The 20,532-nt window shown below is 58.2% G+C and overlaps 1 protein-coding gene across 17 annotated transcripts in view; it reads right to left on the bottom strand.

Annotated features, from left to right (window-relative positions):
* PEMT (phosphatidylethanolamine N-methyltransferase) overlaps positions 1–20,532 on the bottom strand; it is a 39,080-nt gene that overhangs the window by 10,426 nt on the left and 8,122 nt on the right. For 11 of the 17 annotated variants that reach the window (XM_060395494.1, XM_027974773.2, XM_015098682.4 and 8 more), the window contains exon 2: positions 15,550–15,657. In XM_060395494.1, coding sequence (XP_060251477.1) covers positions 15,550–15,642 — 93 coding nt within the window. In that variant the 5' untranslated portion in view covers positions 15,643–15,657. Of the gene's footprint in view, positions 1–84; positions 187–15,549; positions 15,658–15,761; positions 20,393–20,532 lie in introns of all 17 variants that reach the window. The other 6 variants (XM_060395490.1, XM_060395492.1, XM_060395497.1 and 3 more) reach the window with 5 other exon arrangements.

The following is a 20,532-nucleotide window of genomic DNA, read 5'->3' as shown; positions in this document are numbered from 1 at the left end:
AAAAACCAACTCCTGGGGGAAAGGAAAAATGGAAAAGGAAACAAGAAGGATTTTGAATTGAGTGAAAATGAAAGCACAACATACCAACGTCTGTGGGATGCTGCGGCTTGGGAGGGTTTATGGCACTGAACACCCACGGGAGAGAGAAGGAAGGTCCCAGTCACTGGTCTCAGCTCCCACAAGAAACTAGAGAAAGGAGAGAAAATGAAACCCATGTAAGTAGGAGAAAGTGTGGAGTGGAAATCGATGATAGAAAATAGAAAAACACTAGAGAAAAATCAATGAAACCAAGCGCTGCTTCTCTAAAACCTCTACTCAGACTGAGCAAGAAAAAAAAGACACAGATTCTCAACATCAAGGCTAGAGTCTACAGACATTAAAAGGGCAAAAAAGGATACATGAAAAACTTTACACTGGTAAATTTGACCAAAGCTTGTGCAGGAAATGAAGCAGAGGGTTCAACCAGCATACACTACGTCCATCCACGTATTTTGACACAGAGTCAGAAATCTTCACAAAAGAAAGTTCCAGGTCCAGAGGGCTTCACTGGTGAATCCTACCAAACATTTAAGGAAGAAATAATCCCAATTATGTACAAACTGTTCCCAAAAATTGAAAAGGAAGGAACACTCCCCAAATCACTCCATGAAGCCAGCATTACCAGATACCAAAACATCACAAAAAAACTAGAGAAAAAGACCCTTCCCGAACAAAACGCAAAAATTCTAGACAAAACATTAATGAATTAGCCAATGGAATCCACAATATACTAAAAGGATAATACATCACACAACCAAGTGAGGCTTATACCAGGAGTGAAAAGTTGGTTTAACATTTGAAAACCAATCAGTGTAATTCACCATATAAACAAACTACATACGAAGAATACACTATGATCGCTTTAGGAGACGCAAAAGAACATTTGACAAAAATCCAACATACCTTCCTGACAGAAGGTCAGCACTGGAGGTGTGATAGGGAACACCCTTGTCCGAACGCAAGGCACCTGTGAAAACCCAGCCGCTGACATCACCCCAGATGCTCCCATAGACCAGGAAGACCTCATGTCCACTGAAACACGTACGACCCGCAATCACCTACACAAACTGATGAAACTGACAGACAGTGCAGGGTGTGCACCCCGAAAACTGAAGCTTCACTAAGAACTTGAGAAAAGACCTCAATAAACGAAGAGGGACTTCCCTGGCGGCCCAGTGGTTAAGATTTCTCCTTTCAAAGCAAGGGATGTGGGTTTGATCCCCGGTCAGGGAGCTAAGATCACACAAGCCTCGAGACCAAAAAAACAAAACATAAAACAGAAGCGATTCTGTAACAAATTCAATAAAGACTCTATAAATGGTCCACATCAAAAAAAAAATCTTGAAAAAAATAGAGTGTCCGTGGGTCTGGAAGCTTAACATTAGTAAGAAGTCTATTCTCCTTGATTGGTCTATAGATTCAACTTACCCCAATCAAAATCCTAACAGGCTTTTTGCTGCAGATTGACAGACTGGTTCTAAAATTCTCACAGAAATGCAAAGCACTCAGAATAGCCAAAACAAATGAAAAAGAAGAACAGAGGTGGGCCAACTCGGCAGATTTTGAGCCATGTTATAAAGCGACCGGGATCAGGACTGTGGTGTTGGTGCAAAGGCAGACACATGGACCATTGGAACAGACAGGGAGTCCTGAAGTAGGACCACGTGTGTCGGGTTAACTGATGTGTGACCACATGCGAGGGCGATTAGTTCAGAGGACAGAGGGTAACGGTGCTGGATGTCACACGCAGAACCCGTAACTCAGACCACGTACACAAATGAACACAAGCAGGTTAAAAGTCTGAATATGAAACCTGAAACTACAAAACTTCTAGAGGAAAACATACTAGAAAATCTGTAGACCCTGAGTTATGTAGCGACGTCTTAGACACACATGACTTGCAGAGGAGATGTGATGAACGAACTTGAGGGAGGGGCCGGGGCTGCTATCATGCTACCCCGGGGGCAGTGAGCTGCCCTCCACCTCCCACTGCAGGGTCTAGGGTGGGGTGGTCTGGAGGCTCTCAACTGGCAAATTCCTCAGAGGACAGCTCAGCTGTGAGGCCCCACCGGCAGCCCACCCTGTCTGACCCACCCTCCCTGGACCCACGACGGGGCCAGTGCTGGAGACACCCCACCTATGCCCACCTGGAGGCAGCAGGTAAGACCCCCAGCACCCCCACAAGAAAGCTAGTCACATCCTCAGTAGGCCATGTGGTGGCTGCATGGCCCAAGAGCCCCAGGCCTGGCAGGGCCGCGCATCCCAACGACATGGTCTTTGCTAAAGCAACCCAAAATCCTAACAGGCTTTTGGTGCAAATTGACAGAGTGGTTCTAAAATTCTCTTTGCCCGTTTTTAAGTTTTACATAATCAATACACTAAACAGACAGGGAGACTTCTTACTGAGAGGGGTCCTCGGGGATTCACCTAAATGAGCAGGTTTTCCTTCTGCACTTACAGTGTTTGAATGACACAGCATTTTAGGATCTCTTTAAAATTTTAAATGAAACAAGGCCCACCAGTATGAAGCCACTGGGAACACAGCCAAGGGGCAAGTGGCTCTTCAACTATTAACCAAACAGACCAAAACCTAAGCTTCCTTCTCTGATCAATATTTACATGGACTTCAGCCCCCGGCAAGGAAATTTGGCCGTGTTGGCGACAGCTGGGTGGCTGTGCGGGTATGTGGGTTCAATAAGCAGCTGGCTGGGCCTCCCTCGGCATCGGCGGGCTGGGTGGGACACACCACCAACACCATCACTAACATCAACGTCAGTGTCAGCCCAGCACGAGCACCTCCGGCCAGGAGGCTTCTTTCTTTTTTTTCTGAGATAAGAGTAGTTTATTTTAGAAGAAGAGACTCTTTCAGGGCAGATTTAGAGGTAAAGTAAAATTCACTGAGGCAGAGGACACTTCCATTGCACTGGGAAATTCCCCTCAGCCTACCCCCGCCCCTGCCCACCAGCCTCTGCTCTGGTTTCTGCCCTGTCCAGCCTTCTCCAGCGCCTGTCCACATGGAAGTCCGCCTTTTGCAGCCGCCCTCCCTCAGCCACCAGATCATCCAGGGTGCTGTGCATGGATGGACCTCAGCTGGCTCCACAGCCCCGGCCGGGGCCCTACAGCACACATCGCTGCGGGGCTGGAGGAAAGCCAGGCTTCAGTGGCCTGGGGTCCTGTGCCCACCACCCACTCCTTGCTGTGCAACCCCAGGAGGGTGGGCAGGAGACCCTCGGGGGGCGCTTCCCACAGTCCACAGCCCGAGGCTCAGAGCAGGCGGGGGCAGGACTCCTGCCGACAGACAGCGAGGAGCCGAGGCGTGGGGCACGAAGATCCCCTCCCGAGACTGGAGAGCAACACAGAAAGGAAAGGGGTGAGGGGTCCACGGCAGAGGCGGCTAGTGAGGCCACAGGCAGGGTGCAGGAGGGTTCCGGGGAGGGTGCAGGGAAGGGGAGAGAAGGCCCCAGAGATCAACAGCTATGTGTCCATGTTCCAGGGGAGACCTCAGTGTTCAGAGATAGGAGTGACAGAGCGGGGCTGTGCCCAGGTCTACAGAGAGGCCTGCTTGTGAGCCCCCTGCCCAGAGAGGATGGGCCTGTGCCCAGTGCTGCCTACGAGAAGGTGCTATGGGGCTAGCGAAGCCCCCCAGGGACTATCAGAACATCAGTGCTGAGCCCGAGGGTGCAGCTAATCCTCTTATCCCCCGGGGCCAGCGCTGCACTGAGCAAAGTGCTTTGCCTAATTGTGTTTCTCACAGTTAATCCAGGAGAGAGGCAGGTCTCCATGGACTGAAGTGACACAGCCTGAGGAGGCCCGGCTCGCAGGGAGGCGGCCAGCTCAGGCCACCAAGGGCACTCACCCCGCCAGGGCCCTCATCCCGGCTCACTTCCAGGACGCACATGGCCAGGCGTCGGGCTGGGAGGCGCCTGTCTCTTGGCCACCACTGGCCTCCCTGAGTGAGCTGGCCAAGGCAGGGTCTCATGCTGGGTGGGACTGTCTTTTGAGGAAGAAAGGCAGGAGCATGGCCTGAACCTTTCAGCCAGGACGGCACCCCTTCTGGCACCGGGTGTGAGCAGGACGAGCCGGGCCTGGAACCCTCACTTTCCTTAGGTCATCGGGGGCATAGGTTGAGGCCTCCGGGCTGGCCTGGTGGTGCCATCCGTCGGGGACGCAGCCCCATCTGGGGTTCCTGACGCCAGGAGGGCTTGGGGACAGGGTGCTGCTCCTCCTGACTGCCTCCCCTCTGAGGCTGGCCTCCTGCTGCCTCTAAGTGGGTTCATCAAACCCAGCGTGGTCCCCAGAACAGCAGCGTAGCCACCGAGTCAGAGTTTGAACTTCCACCAGACGCCTGGGGTTGTGGAGGAGCGTTGTGCTGTTTCAGGACAGGTGGGGGCCCAGAAGTCATTGACCACTGACTCAGCTCCTCCATAGCCAGCCCTGGGGCCCTTGGGGCACACTCACCGCCCTGCTGACACTTGACTCCTCGGGTCCTAGCTGGTGTGTGAGCTCTCTCCACCCATGGGATGACCCCTGAAGGTTGCTGTCCTAGAAGCAGTCATGGCATCACATACCCCTGGGGCCGGCTGGAGGCAGACAGCAAAACCAAGCTCCTGCTTTCCTTGATGCCTGAGCTTGACCACACACGGCACTCTCCAGGGGACCCTAGCACTGGTCAGGCACTTGTATTAACAAGCTCACAGATGGAGATCCCCCTTTGAGGGGTCCCAGGAATGCCTTCCCGGGAGAGGTTGGCACCTCTCACAGGACACAGCACCAGCTGTGAGCAGCACCAGCCAGGGACCATCTCAGTCCCTGCCACCGCCCGCCAGGAAAGCGCTTCAGTCTACGCACACGGGAGCAGCGGCAGAGAGGTTGAGTGGCCCACCGAAAGCCACACAGCTGGGAAGTGGGAAAACCCACCCTTGAACCCAGAGCCTGTTTCTAACCACTAAGCCCCTGGGCCTCCTGGCTACCTCTTGCCCAGGCATCCCCCACCCCTGATTTGCTGGTTCTGAGCCCCACTTCCCGGGGGGCAGGCTGGTGGCCCATCAGCCCTCTCCCATCAGACCAGGAATTTGCCCACGTGAAGTCAGGGAAGGGGGAGGGGCGGGGACGCACCCCACTGCTCTGCAGAAGCCTTCAGTGTTTCCATCATGGGAGCTTGAAATGCTGGTGGGAGTGAGGACAGGGACACTGGTGGTGGAGGTGACAACCCTGAGCTCCTTCCTGAGCCATCCTGGCCCCAGCCCTCAGCCTCACCAGGCATTTCCCAGTCATGAGGGCCACGGCACCCCAGCTTCCTGAGGGCTGCTGGTCGCCGGGCCCCCGAACAGCCCCACCCTGCAGAGCTGAACTGGTCCTGGGTAATTCAGGCAGGCTGGCCATAACCAAGACAGAGCCCAGCCACGTGGGTCAACCCCAGGCACCTCAACCCATGCAAGAGGCCTCAGGCCCCGTGTCCCTGACATCCATCTGCCCAGACACCATGGCTTCCTGCCCATTTCTGCCACCTGGAGTGGCTACCCCCGCCCTTTGCATGCTGTCGGCCATGACGGAGGCTCTCCTCAGGCAGCCTCTCCACCTCATCCTGCAAACTGGGTCCCAGCCTCACTGTGTGCAGACTCCCCACCGCAGGGTCTGGACAGCCTCTCCTGTCCCCCGTCTCCGGGGTGAGCTGTGACTCAGCTACTCGTTCCAGAACACAGAACAAGCCCTGCTTTTGCTTCCAAACTTTGCTCACGATGTTCCCTCTCCTGATAATGAGGCCGTGCTGAGGCAGGAGACGTCCTCAGCTTTGGGGACGTGGGGACAGCAACTGTGCAAGGTGTCCTGGGACCTGGTTGACGCGGGCTGCTTTCTGTTCCGAGGATGTAAATTTTGCCAATTAAAAGCAATGTTCCTTCTGCTTCCCATCCTCAGGGGTCTCTACCCTGTCCCCTCCGTCCCTGGGCCCACATGCTGTACCTTGCTCCCCCCGGGGACATCTTCTGAACCCGAGTCTTTCCAGAGGCAACACCCCCCCAAGCAGCCTGGGAGCCACAAGGAGCCACTTCAGCCTCCCTGAGCCTCCTGGGCATCCTGTGTGTGGACACGGGCTGAATCCCCAACCCGCTAAGAGCTCACATCCGTGGCCGCCTCTGCGTGTGCAGGAGTTGGAGCCACGAGGGGGACGGAGGGCAGTGACGGTGTCGGCAAGAGTGTGTCACTCAGCCCGGGCTTGGCAGGAGCCCACATGGCTGGTGCCGCCCAGCAGCCTAGAACCCACCAACTCACTGAGCACTCATTCAAATGAGCTGGGGCCCTGGCAGGTACAGTGGGACTTTCTGAGCAGAAGCAGATGAAGCTGTATGCACATGGCCAGGCTGGGGACGGTGGGCATGACAGACTGTGTCACACACAGTCTTGCTGGCCACCAGCCTCTGGCCGGGGACCAGCACAAAGATGCTGGGAACCAGGGGAGCCCAGGGAGGGGGACCCCACTGTTCACCCCAGGTGGGGTGGGAATCAACACCACCTTGGTCACCCCTGGGGTTCAGCTGTAACAGGGGAAGAGGGGCTGCCATCCCAGGGGAGGGCTGTAGCCTGAGGCTTACGACCCAGGGCCTCCACCAAGTCCCAGAGCTCCTGAAAACTGCCAGGCCCTGGTACTGACAGGTGCGCCCGGGCTCTCACAGCTGCTATAGCACCGAGCTGGGGTCACGCCCTCTGCCACATGCCTAGCCCGGCCCTGGCCACATGTTCTTTCTTCTCCTTTTAAAGGACAAGAACAAGGTGGCCGGCGGCTGGGCCTCTGCACAAGTCTACATGATCTCAGGGCTGAGCCTGGTGACCCCCTGAGGCTGGGGAGCCCGTGGTTCCTCAAGGGCTGGAGCTGAGCACCCCTCCTGCTGCAGCTGCTGACAGAGAGGCCTGGCCTCCTTGGGGCAGAGACTCAGAACAGTTAATCCAGCACCCAGGGGCACCAGAGGGAAGTGTTTACAGAGTAGCCCAGGCCAGGGCAGGCTCCCAGCAGCTGCTGGGCACTGAGGCAACCAGGGGAGTGTGGTCTCTGCCCTCGGGGACTCCAGTGTGGGCAGGCATGCCAAGGATGTGATCACCTTGGATGAGAACAGGTGCTGGGAGGAAGAATAATTTGGCATGGGGGGCAAGGCGAGGCCTCCCTGGCAGGTGACCCTCACTGGAGGCCTAAGGGCTGAAAAGGAGGTCGACACAGTGCAGAGAAAAGGGTCCTGCAGCAGGAGCAGATAGCCTGCCATGCTCCGGGGCGCTGTCCTGACCAGACCAGCAAGCCCCATCCAGCTGGCCAGCCCGGCCAGGGTAGACAGAGTGGGCCGGGGTTCCGCTCTACACCTCGGACATGGTATTTGGCAGATAAGGTGTCTTTATCAGGAAGAGCCAGAGGTGCTAGGAGGGCCAGGCAGTCTCAGCAACAAGGGACATCACAGAACCAGAGGAGACAGCAGAGCAGAGGAGCCAGAGACAGAGGGAAATTCCTACCCCAGACGCAGCAGGTCAGAAGGGCAAACACAGGGGCCAAGAGGGGGAACCCATGACGGCCAGGCCCATCGGCACCACCCCACCTCACTGGGACCACAGCTAATCAGGCCCTGCCATCCACAGACCAGACTTGGGAGCTGCCTGTGTCCAGTGGGGAGCAAGTACGAGGCCTGGAGCTTCGACGGGAGGGGGACCCATGGTGGAAGATTCAAGAGGCATTGAGAAGGACAAGGAGTCATCATGCCTGCGGCCCCTAGAGGCCCAGAGGCCCCATGGTCAGTGGCCAAAGGTGTGGACACAGGCCTCGAAGATGGACAGGAGGCCCATCAGGCAGTGGACGTAGAGGTGGCACTGGCCGCACACGTGCCCAATCTATGACGTGTCCAGAGGTCTCCCTGACCTGGCGCTGGGTCCAGCTCTGCAGTGACCGCAGCCTAGCTTTTTACTCTGGACTCAAGTTTCTGTTAAAGTGGCAGAGACAGAATGGGGGTCCCCATGTCCAGCTACTGCCCCCCTCCCCACGAAGCTGTCGCCCCCCAGACCCCCTGCCCACTTGTTACAAGTGGGGAAGATAATCCACCCCTTCCTTGGGCAGAAGCTGTGCTTTCCCACTGGGCCTGAGCGCTGCGAGGCAGCACGTCCTAGTCATGGCCATGGACCGCCTGGGCCTGAGTCCTTCCAGAGGCTGTGGAGACACAGCAGCGGCTTCCCCTGCCCACGCCACCCCCAGCAGAGAAGCACAGAGAGGCTTCATCCTGACAGAAACCCAATCCCCTTCACAGAGCTGTGCGACTAGGGACAGTCTCTCCTCGCTGGGTACAGCCTGGGTCAAAATACTGTGTTCTGGGCTAGCTAATCTTCCCCTTCCAGCAGGGCAGGAACATGCCTGGGACCTGGGCAGGGGGTAGTGATCACGGCTCTGTGTCCCCGAGGACACATGAGACAGAATACGGAACAGTGTGATCCTGCCCGCAGCACGCTCTCTCCAGGAAGAGGCTGCATGGCCTCCTGAGGGGCTCAGGGACTCCTGCGGCACCTGAGGGTCAAGGATCATGCGCAAGCCACCTGGCCGGTTGGCCTCCATTCAGCCTCGGGACACAGGGCCTGGGCCTCCCGGCCATCTTCCCCATCAGAGCCTTGCTGCCTGGGATCTGGAGCTGCCAGGTCCCCGAAGTGGATCCTGGACGTAAGCAGCTAAGCAGGACGAGCATATTTGCTCTAGAGCTGTTTATGGGCTGAGTCTGAGACTGGGTGCTCATCCACTGGTGGAGCCCGGTGAGCTGAGGATAGCACGTCCCCACAAGGGACTGAGAGAGCGAAGAGGCCTCTGCCGTGGAAGGTTATGGGAACAGGGCCCAACACTTAGGAAACCCCAACACAGGGCAGTTCCCACGACTGCTCTGAGGTCAGTGTCCCCCGACTTTCTGAAGGAGACAATGAGAGGCCTACTGGGCCTGCCACGGGAGCAGGAGGCATCTCAATGCACCCAAGCCTTGATGCAGAGCACGGCCAGGGCTGGGGGCAGGGGACAGACAGCCATTCTCACCATCCACCATCTGCAGACCGTGGGCCGTGGGCCATGCATGTGCGTGGCCAACATTTAAACTTTCAACATACTGAATTCAGAGAGACCAAGAAAAAGAGACCATCCTCCCCTCCCCGGGGGAGAGGCAGACAGCAGGGACCCCAGGGGAGCTGGAGCCGAAAGATCCTACATCTTCAAGGCCAAAGAGACGGGGGTCATGCGCTTTTCCCGGGTGAACCCCCCCTGGGGAACGATGACTACGGCTTCCAGTGGACACGGCTGCACTTCACACACAACTCTAAGGAGCCCCAGACAGCAGGTGAGTGGCAGGCCAGGAGGGAGATGCTGGCAGCAGACATGTCAGCAGGTGAGGGGTCAGAACCACTGGATGAGCCCAGGGCCCACCTCCCAGCCTGCTCACCCCCTGCCCTGTGCCCTGTCCTCTTGAGCCCTTGGGCTCCCAAGGAGAGCAGGGCCGGGAGACCTAAGTGCTTCCCTGACCAGTTTGGGCAAATATCGCCCGAAGCAGGTTCCTCCCAGAAGGTGCTGGCCAAACCTGCCTTGTCTACTCAGTGACTTACCCTCCAGCAATGGAGGCCATGGCCCACCCACTGGCCAGTCCCTCTCTGTGTCTCCATCGAGCTCCGCTCAGGAGGGGCCCCGAGAGAGAAGCTCTGCTCCTGTCCACTCCCCCGCCATGGAGGCCACCGGTGGTGCCTCCTCCACCCTGGGGAACGTGCTGGCTTCACAGCTAACAAGGGGTGAGGCCGGGCTGTCCTTGTTCCCTCTCTAATTCTCCTGCTGTTCTGACATGCACACTCAAGGTCTAAAATTAGGCCATTGGATCTCACACCTGACTTTCTGAGCTCCCAGGGAAGGGGGGGTCAGCGCTGATCCAGAAAGGTGTCAAATCTGCATCAGGAACAACATCTTCTGGACACGCTGCTCCGTCCGCCAGGTAGCTGGCTGCCTGCCTGTATGCCACAGCCCCCGGCGTCCCAGCCCCCTGATCACCATTTGCACAATTTCAAACATGAGGGCACCTGGCAGGCAGGGGGATAAAAAGGCTGTGAGGTCCCCGCCGCGTCCTCGAACCAAGTGCTGAGACACCCTGTAGGCCACGCTCAGACCTGGGCCAGAGAACCAGGGTCAGGGGTCCAACTACGCCCCAGATGGGAAGACCTGGCCAGTGCGCTCTGCCCAAAACCTGGCGCCAGTCTGCCGTCAGGGCTCAGCTGCCGGAGGGCTGAGCCCACGATGGAACACTCTCCCACTGCCATCGGGGTTCGTTTTGGAGGGACCCCGAGGTGCTCCCAGCAGGGCCCTGCCCCTGCCTGTGGCATCCATGGGGCCGCCTCAGGGAAGTCACGGTCTTGCCAGCCGAGAAACCTGGTGCTTTCGATCACACCTGCCCTCTCCCCACGCCTGCTTCTCAGAAAGCAGCTCATGCAGGTGTTTGGCTGTTGGTACAAGGAGACAGCTTCAGGCAGTCAGGACCCTTCACCTCCGCTACCAGCCGACCTGTGAGACCTGGCCAGCCCCTTGGCAGCAGCCTCACAGTCAGGGCTGACCCTTTCACGCTTCCTGCCCTGCCTCCAAGCCACCTGCTAGGCACTGATGTGGCATCCAAGTGTGGCTGACAAGGGAGTGACCATCCCAGAACCTGCCCTGAGCTGAGCCGCAAGTGGAGCCCTGTCACTGCAGGATAGCACCATTGCCCGGGCAGCCCAGCCATAAGAGTGACCAGGAGAGGCCAACAGAGAGCACCAGGTGGCTGGAGAGGAGGAGGGGTGGCAGCTGCCAGCCAGCTGCAAGCAAACTTCTAGTCCCAACCTCGAGTCCCTGACAACTGTGCCTGTTTTACAGATGAGAAAAACCAAACTTTGGCTCAGAGAAGCCAAAATTCCCACCCAGGTCCAGGTCAGGCGACCACAGCAGCAGGACAGGCCACTGTGCTCAGAGGCCCGTGCTCTTCCCTGGGCTGGCGAGACAGGCAGGGAGGACTTAGGGGGCAGAGGCACAGCTGCACTTGGCTTCTGGGGCCAAGCAGCCAAGGATGGGCCCAAGGTCACTGGAGCCGTCCTGCCCCTGGCACCCCTCCCAGGTGGCTGCCTCTCAAGGCCACCCCACAGAGAGCCCACACACTGTTAGAGTGGGGTGTACCCCAGCCCAGTAGGCGCACCCTAAGCTGCAGGGGGTGGGGCTGCAAGGCTGGACCCCCGACAGGGACCAGGAGAGCCTCTCCTGCCAGCAGGGCCCCTGGTCCTGCCCCAGCTGGGCCAGCCAGCCTGCCACTCAGGGCTACGTCTGTGTCTGCACCGGGCAGGCCCTCCTGGAGGAGGGCTGGGGAAGAAGGGGGGCCAGGGGAGGAGGGGGGCCTGGGGAGGAGGGGGCCGGGGAGGAGGGGGTAACACACAGGAGCAGCAGCCCTGGCTGTCAGGTTCGGCTCTGCTCTCACAGCTGTGTGACCTGGGCAGGTCAAGCAACCTCTCTGGTCCTTAGCTGCCACTTCTGAAAAAACCTGGGGTGGACCCGCCCATCCCCCCCAGGAGTCTGCACATCAAATCCCTTTGGGGAGGTGGTGACAAAAATGTTCGGTCCCAGGATGGCCATCAGTGAGTACATCTGCCCCCAGCGCCCCCAGTCTCTGTCCCGCCCACCTCACTGCAGAGCAGCCCCCTGACCCCCCACCCAAGGCTGCTGGGGACATTGAGAGCAACTGGCTGACCCCCGCCCACCACCTCGCCCAGGACCCGCAGGACAAAGCTGGACCCTACAGAGCCGAGAGCAGAGGGAACGGGCAGGAGCACTCTGCCTGCACCCTCTCCTCCCATGCTCCCCAATGCTGAGCAGCACTCGTGCCTGACACCCCGAGAGAGGACAGGGAAAGCTGAGTTCAGGCAGATTCACCTCTGTCCCCACCGGGGACAAGGGTGGGTCTGCCCCGAGGAAGGTGGGTCCCAGAGGTAGCGAGGACAGGCCCAGCCCCGGGGTGACCCCCCACCAGCTCATCATCTCCCAAGGCAGCCCCCCTCCCTGCAAAGCTGGTCGTGGGCACAGGGACTGTCCTCCAAGACTGGTTGGAACCTCAGACAACAAGCATGGGATTTGGACAAATTTAGTCTAGGAAGCTTTGCAGCCCCAGTCCCACCCTCCCCTGATTCCCCGGACGCATCAGGTGGCCTGGTTCTCCATCCCGCTCTGCCCAGGACTCTGGGTCCGGCCCCTCCCCTCTCATGACCTCTGTCCCCTGGAGCCCACACTCCAAGGCCAATGCCTCTTTGGAGAAACTACAGGGATCTCAGGTCCAGAAACACTATGTGCCCAGGGGCCTTCCCTGAGGTGCCCTGGGCATCGAGTCCTAGGGTCTTCAGGCTGGGCCTTGACCGCTTCCCACCCTAGCCCCCTGAGCCTCAGGGAGCCAGGGCAGGGCCAGGAGGTGGGATCAGAGGAAACGTGGCAGGAACAGGCTCCCACGGCTGCTCCTCCTGGCCAAGCGTGGCCCGGGCTTCCAGACCTTCACACCCATTCCCCTCCCCTGCTGCCTGGCAGCCACCCTGGAGGCGAGCTGGACAAAGGCCACCCCTTGCCCCAACACTCTCCAGACCTCAGATGATACAGCTGAGGCCCAGGCCAGAGCAAGTGGGCAGTAAATAGAGACAAACCCCACGCCTTGGACATTCTTCCTGAATCTCAGATGGCGTCAGAGGAGGACCAGGGAATAGTGCAAAGTCAACAACACAGCCAGGCTGGCACTGTAGGTCAGCGGGAGGACCTACTACTCACCCCAAATGGAGAAACGACCTGGCTGGCCTCTGGCCCCCAGGCTACTCAGGGCTCACCCACAACAACTTACTGGTCCAGGCCCTGCCCTCAGCTCCCAGGAGCCCTCGGTCTAAGGAGGGGTGGGGTGAAACACAAACTCACAAGGATCAGGACCCACAGACGTCTGCTGGGGCCAGGGCTCAGGGAGGGCTGGTGGGAGAGGGGAGGCCCTTCTTGGAGGGAGCAGACCCTGCAAAGGCAGGGGGGTAGGGGGCACGCAAGGACACCCAGGGGGTATGTGTCATCAAACCACCCCTCTATGCAGCAGGGACCCCAGAGATAACCCACTGGCCCCCCACACCTGTCCTACCAAATCAACACAAGCTTGGATGCAAATACCGCCCGACTGCCCACCACCACCTCCAGCGGTGAAGCACCCCAGAGGAGGCGCTTTGTCCATCCCCACGCCCTGGCAGGACTGAGAGGAAACTCAGGCTGCACCCCTGGACCGTCAGGACCCTGGGGGAGGAGAAGCCCAATCAGGTGGGGTCTCGCTGGGACTCCCTCCTCGCTCCCTTGCCTGCCACACGGTCTGGGCACCTGGCGAGCTACCTGGTACCATACGTACCAGTTAGGGTTAGGGTTAGGGTATGCTTTAATGCTGCCCTGCTCAGACCCCTAGACTCTAAAGTTAGCCCAGCTGCTGCCCGCTGCTCCACACAGCTCTCCCTTCAGGGCTCGGGCCATGGGGCAGGCAGGGCTGCTTGCGCGTCCTAAGAAGCACACACACATACACATGGCACAGCCAGGCCAGAGGAGCGAGTGTGGGGCCTGGTGACACCGGGCTGACCGTCCCCACTGGGAGCCGAGGCCAGACAACCCGTAGCTCTGCAAAAATCCAGCTCGGCGTGGAGCCCAGTGCGTGCACAGCCATGCCCTCAGAGTGAGACTCTGAGCCAGACGGGAGCAAGGGTGTCAGACAGCCTGTCCACACCCAGCCCAGCTCCCCGTGCTCACATGTGCACATGCATGTACAGCCACGTGTGCACCTCTCACACACATCTCAATGCTGCCTGAAACACAACCAGGGTGCAGGCCAGCACTAAGGGTCCTTCCTCAGGACGGCCGGCCTGTCCACCTCCCCACCCACCCCTGCCTGGCTCCTACGGAAGCTCAGTCCAACCAAGGAGCCCTGACCCCACTGGCTGCCTGCCTCCAGGACAACTCCGGACACCAGCTTCTGTGTAACTGCTCACTGGTTTCAGGCTTTTGGCCCCTAGATCTGGGGGAGAGCGTCCCTGCTGTTCTGGACTACCCAGCCTGTGGTCACGTGTCAGGGAAACCAGCAGGGCATGTGGAAAAGGACACAAATGCTTCCCCTCAAGGAGACCAGTCTGTCAGGATGGAGGGACAGCATGTTGATCAGGGCGTGTGTCCCTCCCCTCAAGGAGACCAGTGTGTCTGTCGGGAGGGACGGCAGGTTGACCAGGGCGTGTCTCTCCCCTCAAGGAGACCACTCTGTCTGTTAGGAGGGACGGCACATTGACCAGAGCGTGTCTCTCCCCTCAAGGAGACCACTCTGTCTGTTAAGAGGGACGGCACATTGACCAGGGCGTGTCTCTCCCCTCAAGGAGACCACTCTGTCTGTTAGGAGGGACGGCACATTGACCAGAGCGTGTCTCTCCCCTCAAGGAGACCACTCTGTCTGTTAAGAGGGACGGCATGTTGACCAGGGCGTGTCTCTCCCCTCAAGGAAACCAGTCTGTCAGGATGGGAGGGACGGCATGTTGACCAGGGCGTGTCTCTCCCCTCAAGGAGACCAGTCTGTCAGGACGGAGGGACGGCACATTGATCACGCGTGTCCCTCCCCTTAAGGAGACCACTCTGTTGGGAGGGACAGCACACTGGCTGTGGCCTCTTTGTGATGAGCAGCCCCACCCCCACCCTGCTCCCACCAGATGAAGTGAAGACCTAACTCGTCAACCAAATGCAAATATGTCCTGTTCTGCCCCGGGGACCGAGTGGCTACCTGAGATGAAGAAAGCTTGGAACAGCGTGTGCCAACGCCCTGGAGGTGAGCATAAGGCGTCCACAGCTCTGCCAGCCGGCGCCTTGGGGGTGGCCTCTCCCCCACCCCCAAGATGCTGCTGCAGACAGCAGACCAGAGGCCCCCAAAGCTTCCCTTTATCCTGGCGGGGAGAGGCGTCTTCCAGAAGGGCTGGCAGAGGGATGGCCCAGAGCCCACTGTGCAAGGCCCCATGCCCGCAGATGACCTGGCGGGGGTCTGCCACCCAGTTCACTTGCTGTGGGTTCCTTCCTGTTCCCCATTGCCTGCAGCCCAGGGGCTGCAGACCACTCTGAGGGAAGCCGCATTTTGGAAAAGTGACCATGGCTACAGAGTGCATCTGGTGCTGGGGTGGGAGATTCACAAGACGATGGCTTTGTTGCGCACGTAGCAGGAGGGGAGCCAACCCCAGCCAAGACCTTCCAACTCACCCACCGGAACAGCATGGCCCCCCCAGGCATGCAGGGCAGCCCTGGGCTGTCTGCTAAAGCCAAGATGTGGCAGGACCCCAAGGGGAGGGGCATCCTCCCCGGGTGCCGACCTTGGCAGGGAAGCAGGAGGATGCTCCCACGCTGACCAGAGACAGATGGGGAGGGAAGAGCTGCCAGTCTGTCCGTCCGTCCACCTGTCTGTCCATGCAGCCCACCCTGGGTGCACTTACCACATTCCAGAAGAGTGGATTGAAGACAATGGCAAGGACAGCAGCCACAAAGTGGGGTTCTGAGAGGTCCACGTAGCCAAGCAGCCGGGTCATAATGCAGAGGTCTGCCTGAAGGGACAGAGTGACGTCAGTGGGAGACGGGCCTGCCCCACCTGGCCCCGCCTGGCCAACACCAGAGAGAAGGCAAGCCCAGAGCTCAGAAGCAAAGTTACCCTCCGGGAACAGGCCAGCAGGCTCTGGTGCGTCCAAGTCCGGCAAAAGTTACTACAGTGTAATCTCATAAATCTGAAGATAAAAAGCAAAACCCAGCCAGCCGTGTTGTGCCTGTTGGAGGGCGGTGGGGCCACAGTGGAAGCCAGGGAGAAAATCAGTGACTCTGAAGGTGAGTATCCAGCACCTTGTAGGGCAGCGACCCCACTAGGGTAACCAGGACCCTGCGGAGGTGTTTAGAGCCAACCCGAGGGGCCGACACCCGTGTGAAGATGCTCAGCATCTGAGGACCAGATGAAAAGAGCAGCAGTGGCTTTTCCCACCTGCTGGACTGTGCTCCTGAATGTTGGTGGGGGTCCCCAACCCCAGGCACCAGCCCCAGGAACACACACATGTGCGCATGGCTGCTCCTATTGGCACGCACGCAACATGTGTGCATCACAGGAGCTTGGGGAAACCAGATGCACCATTCCCAAGGCAACAGACCAGTTCTGTGCCAACTTGCCTTGATTTCAAACACACATCAAATGGACAAGGAAGCTGCAGCGCCTCAGAGCCCTAGTGCATTTTCAGGAACTACCACCACACAGCTGAGCACCCCTCCTGTGCCTGGGCTGGGTCTCTCCCACCTTCTCCCTGTCCACCCTCTCGCCACTCACCCTTTGTGGCCCCCACCCACTCCACGCTGGTAGCCCTCTGCAGCTATGACAACCAAAAACGGCTCCAGACACGGCCCAGACATCCCTGGGGACAGAACTGAGATCTGCCCCCCACCCGCCTCTGGGGACAAGGAGGAGACAGCCAGATGCTTCCAGCACTGAGTTCCTTCTTTAAAAAGGATGAGACACCACTGACATTCTGAGTGCTAAGTCACTGCATCACTCTCTGTTTTTCTTTTTAGAGATCTATGGTACCTCTCCACATGTTCATTTCAGTTCAGTCCCTCAGTCACGTCTGACTCTTTTGTGACCCCAAGGACTGCAGCACACCACACTTCCCTGTCCATCACCAACTCCTGGAGCTTACTCAAACTCATGTCCATCACGTCAGTGATGCCATCCAACCATCACATCCTCTGTTGTCCCCTTCTCTTCCCGTCTTCAATCTTTCCCAGCATCAGGGTCTTTCTCAATGAGTCGGTTCTTCACATCAGGCGGCCAAGTATTGGAGTTTCAGCTTCAGCATCAGTCCTTGCAGTGAATATTCAGGACTGATTTCCTTTAGGATGGACTGGTTGGATCTCCTTGCAGTCCAAGGGATTCTCAAGAGTCTTCTCCAACACCACAGTTCAAAAGCATCAATTCTCTGGTGTTCAGCTGTCTTTATAGTCGAACTCTCAGTCTGTACATGACCACTGGAAAAACCGTAGCCTTGACTAGATGGACCTTTGTTGGCAAAGTAACGTCTGTGCTTTTTAATATGTTCTCTAGGTTGGTCATAGCTTTTCTTCCAGGGAGCAAGCGTCTTTTAATATCATGGCTGCAGTCTCCATCTGCAGCGATTTTGGAACCCAAGAAAATAAAGTTTCTTACTGTTTCCATTGTTCCACCATCTATTTGCCGTGAAGTGATGGGAGCGGATGCCACGATCTTAGTTTTTCGAGTGCTGAGTTTTAAGCCAAGTTTGTCCCTCTCCTCTTTCACTCTTATCAAGAGGCTCTTTAGTCCACATGCAATCCACAATAAAAATAAGCCTCAACTGGGAAGAAAGTCAGGACCATGGGGGTTCTGGCCTTTCCTATAATGTCACCTGCAATGGCGTTTGTACTTCATTTCTCTCAGAGACACATTTCATTCTTTCGGAAAATGTTTGTCTCAGGCCACCCAGCCCTGCAGACACTCCACAGGTGACCACTCCCAGCATGGCTCGGCCCGCCATGCCACTGAGCATGGCTGTGAAAGATTCAGGAACGTCTCGGAGCTCAGAAGCTGGCATGTCCTTCCCACGTGGCCTCCTCTGCCTGTCAGTTGGCAGGGACCAGGGAAAAGCCAGACTCAGTTGACCGCCCGAGACAGGAGAAAAGCTGAGCCAAGAACCAGAGGTGCATGGTTGCGGGAATCTGGGCGCACTGGCCCAGGCCAGGGCCACGGAAGCACAGGTGCAGGATACAGAGGATGGCCAAGCCCCCTCAGCAACCATGGGGAGCAAGGCTGGACACAGGACCCTGCCTGGATGGGCCACAGCGAGGCACCCTGTACGCTGCCACCCTTTCAGCTAGCCCCCCCCCCCCCCGCAACCAGGTGGCTGCCAAGGTGTGGAAGCCCCTAGGAAGGACAGGCTACAGCCTGAGGGAGACCCCACCAGCCCCAAAGCCTTGAGGAGTGGCTGAGGAGTGGTTAAGCATGTCTGACTGTGAGGCTCTGCCCACTGAAATGCTGTGGGGGAGGTGGAAGGGCGGGAAGGACCAGAGTCCTGCTTGGGTCCTGCTTGGGTCCTGCTTAGCCGGCACCAGCCCCCTCTGTGAAAACAGACCCTCGCAGCCAGGGGGCCTCACTGGCCCCAGTGCTCCTCCTGCTCACCCTGCCTCACTGCCAGCTCCCTCCTCTCACAGCAAGTCTTCTCTGGTGGTGCCCACATCATCCTCCTGCTCAAAACTCTGCCAAGTGTCCCAGTGCCCCCAGGAAGGGGCTGGCTCCCAAGCCTCACTTCCTACCACACCAGCACCCATGCCTCCCCACCCAGCCCAACATCTCTGATGGATTTCCCTCCACCAGTCTTACCTGCCATTCTTCCTGCCACCCTCACCCACAAACAGCGTGTTCTGAACCTTTTCAAATGCCTTCTGAAATACCCTCTGTCCCTCAAACTCTTTTCATCCCTCAAGACCCAGTGAGAGCATGTCCGGTACCCTCGCCCATGGCCCCCTCCTGTGTCTTCTGTGTGTACCCCATCTGTCCCTGTCCCTGTCATCTGTCCCTGTTTGGTGATGGTTCCTCCAGATGAGGAGCCATTTCTTCCCCATCTCTGTATCATCACCTGGCACAGAGTGTTTGTTGGGTGAATGGTGGCCCCTGTTTCTTCATCAGCAAAACACACGGTGGTAACGGAATATCTCAGCTGCCTGTGCTCCAGGGACTTCAACCCCCTCCCTCTGACTTCAGAGCGAGACAGGAAGCAGCCCAGGTAGCAGCCCTGAGCCTGCAGACCCCTCTGCTTCTGAGGCCAGAGATGCACCAGCTGCCCAGAAGCTGTGCTTCTTAAGTATGTATTTTTCTGGCGACTCTTAAGCTGAGAAACCAAGCAATGTTCTTAAACCTTGACCGGGGGTGCGGGTGTAGTCCTCGGTTCCTTAGAAACCCAGGGGTGGAACCTACTCAGGGTGGGTCAGTCTCCCGCCCCCAGGGGGGCGGAGCTGGGGGGGCAGCCATGTGCAATGAAGAGCCCAGGGACGTACTGGGAGTCTGAGCTCTGACCTGAGCCATATTTGATCACATTCACCAACTCCATGAACCATACTTCCTGCTAATGGCCCCCAGCCCCGGCCTGTCCTCTGAATCACCATGTCTGGCTTAGGGCCAGCACACAAAACGTGCTTCTCCACATGTTTATGACAGCGACAACTCCCATGAGAGCTTCTGTGGCATTTCTGCAGACAAGGGTGTCATTGTCAGCAGATGCCGTTTTAAGGAGTTCCTCTGAACCGGAAGAATCCAGAGCCTCCAGCTTGGCGACCATGTCCACGGGGAGACCAACGCCCCCAACTGCCAGGGCCCGCAGGTGGCGGCGGACTGTTCCCACTCAGCAGAGGAGAGTCAGAAACCCTTCCCTGCAGCCATGCCAGCAACCCTGGGACTCAGTGTGTCCACCCTGACACCCATCACATTTTATGGGGAAACTCACAGAGGTTGCCGGCGGGTCAGATCCTCCAGGCCCCACCACTCACACAGCCTCAGCCCCTGTCACTTTTCACCACCAGCCAGCAGACACCTATACAAGGATAGGAAACCCCACAGTCCCATAGAAGCCCTGTGTCCTCAGGCTGTGCCTCGTGCCCCACAAGTGACCCTGGGCTGGCAGGGCCAGAAGGAGAGAGGGCAAAGGGTCAAGCGTGAGGCCTGCCCACGTGGGGAGCAGGTGCAGATGGTGGCCAGGGGCTCGAGGTCACCCAGGCTCTGGCTAGTGAGCAGGAGGAAGCCAGCACGCAGTCCAGTGGCTGCCTGGAGGGTGCAGAGGGGTCTTTTGGGGTGATGGAGCCTGGGTGGTCAGGGGTACATGAGAACTCTCCATCTGGGCAGACATCACTACGTGAATCACACCTTAGGAAAGAAAGTCAGCAGGGGAACTGGGAACTGGCCCTCTTTCCCCAAAGGGCCCAGGGAGAGACGCGGTCCTCCTGCCAGGTTTCAGGGATTTACATTCAGCAGACATGGAGCACCCCCAGGAGGCACCACTCTGAGGGGACTCTGCCAGCTAAGCCGCTGCAGCAAGACCAACATGCATCTCCTGATGCATCAGTGCTCACGCCTCACCTCAGGCAGTCACTCAGCAGCACCAGCCCTGTTGTCATGCCTGCTTGGAGACAAGCAAGCCAGGGGCTCGCAGAGGCCAGGTCAACCAGCCCTTCCAGATTCCAGATTCCACATCCCAGATTCCAGGTTCAGGCACTGGGGCAAAGGTAAGTTCTGAACATTCCCTAGGGGGCCAGACAAGTGAGCAGAAGAAAGACACTGGCTGAGGCCACCGGAAGCCAACATCCAGCCAGGTCCCCCCCAACCCCCCGTTAGGACCATGGCCCCTACCCAGGTTCCAGGGCCCTCATCACCCGGGAAGCAT

Source organism: Ovis aries, chromosome 11 (assembly GCF_016772045.2).
Source record: "Ovis aries strain OAR_USU_Benz2616 breed Rambouillet chromosome 11, ARS-UI_Ramb_v3.0, whole genome shotgun sequence".
In the NCBI taxonomy this organism is placed as follows: Eukaryota; Metazoa; Chordata; class Mammalia; order Artiodactyla; family Bovidae; genus Ovis; species Ovis aries.
Note: the sequence above shows the minus strand (reverse complement) of the source record. Positions and strands in the feature narration are given on the sequence as shown.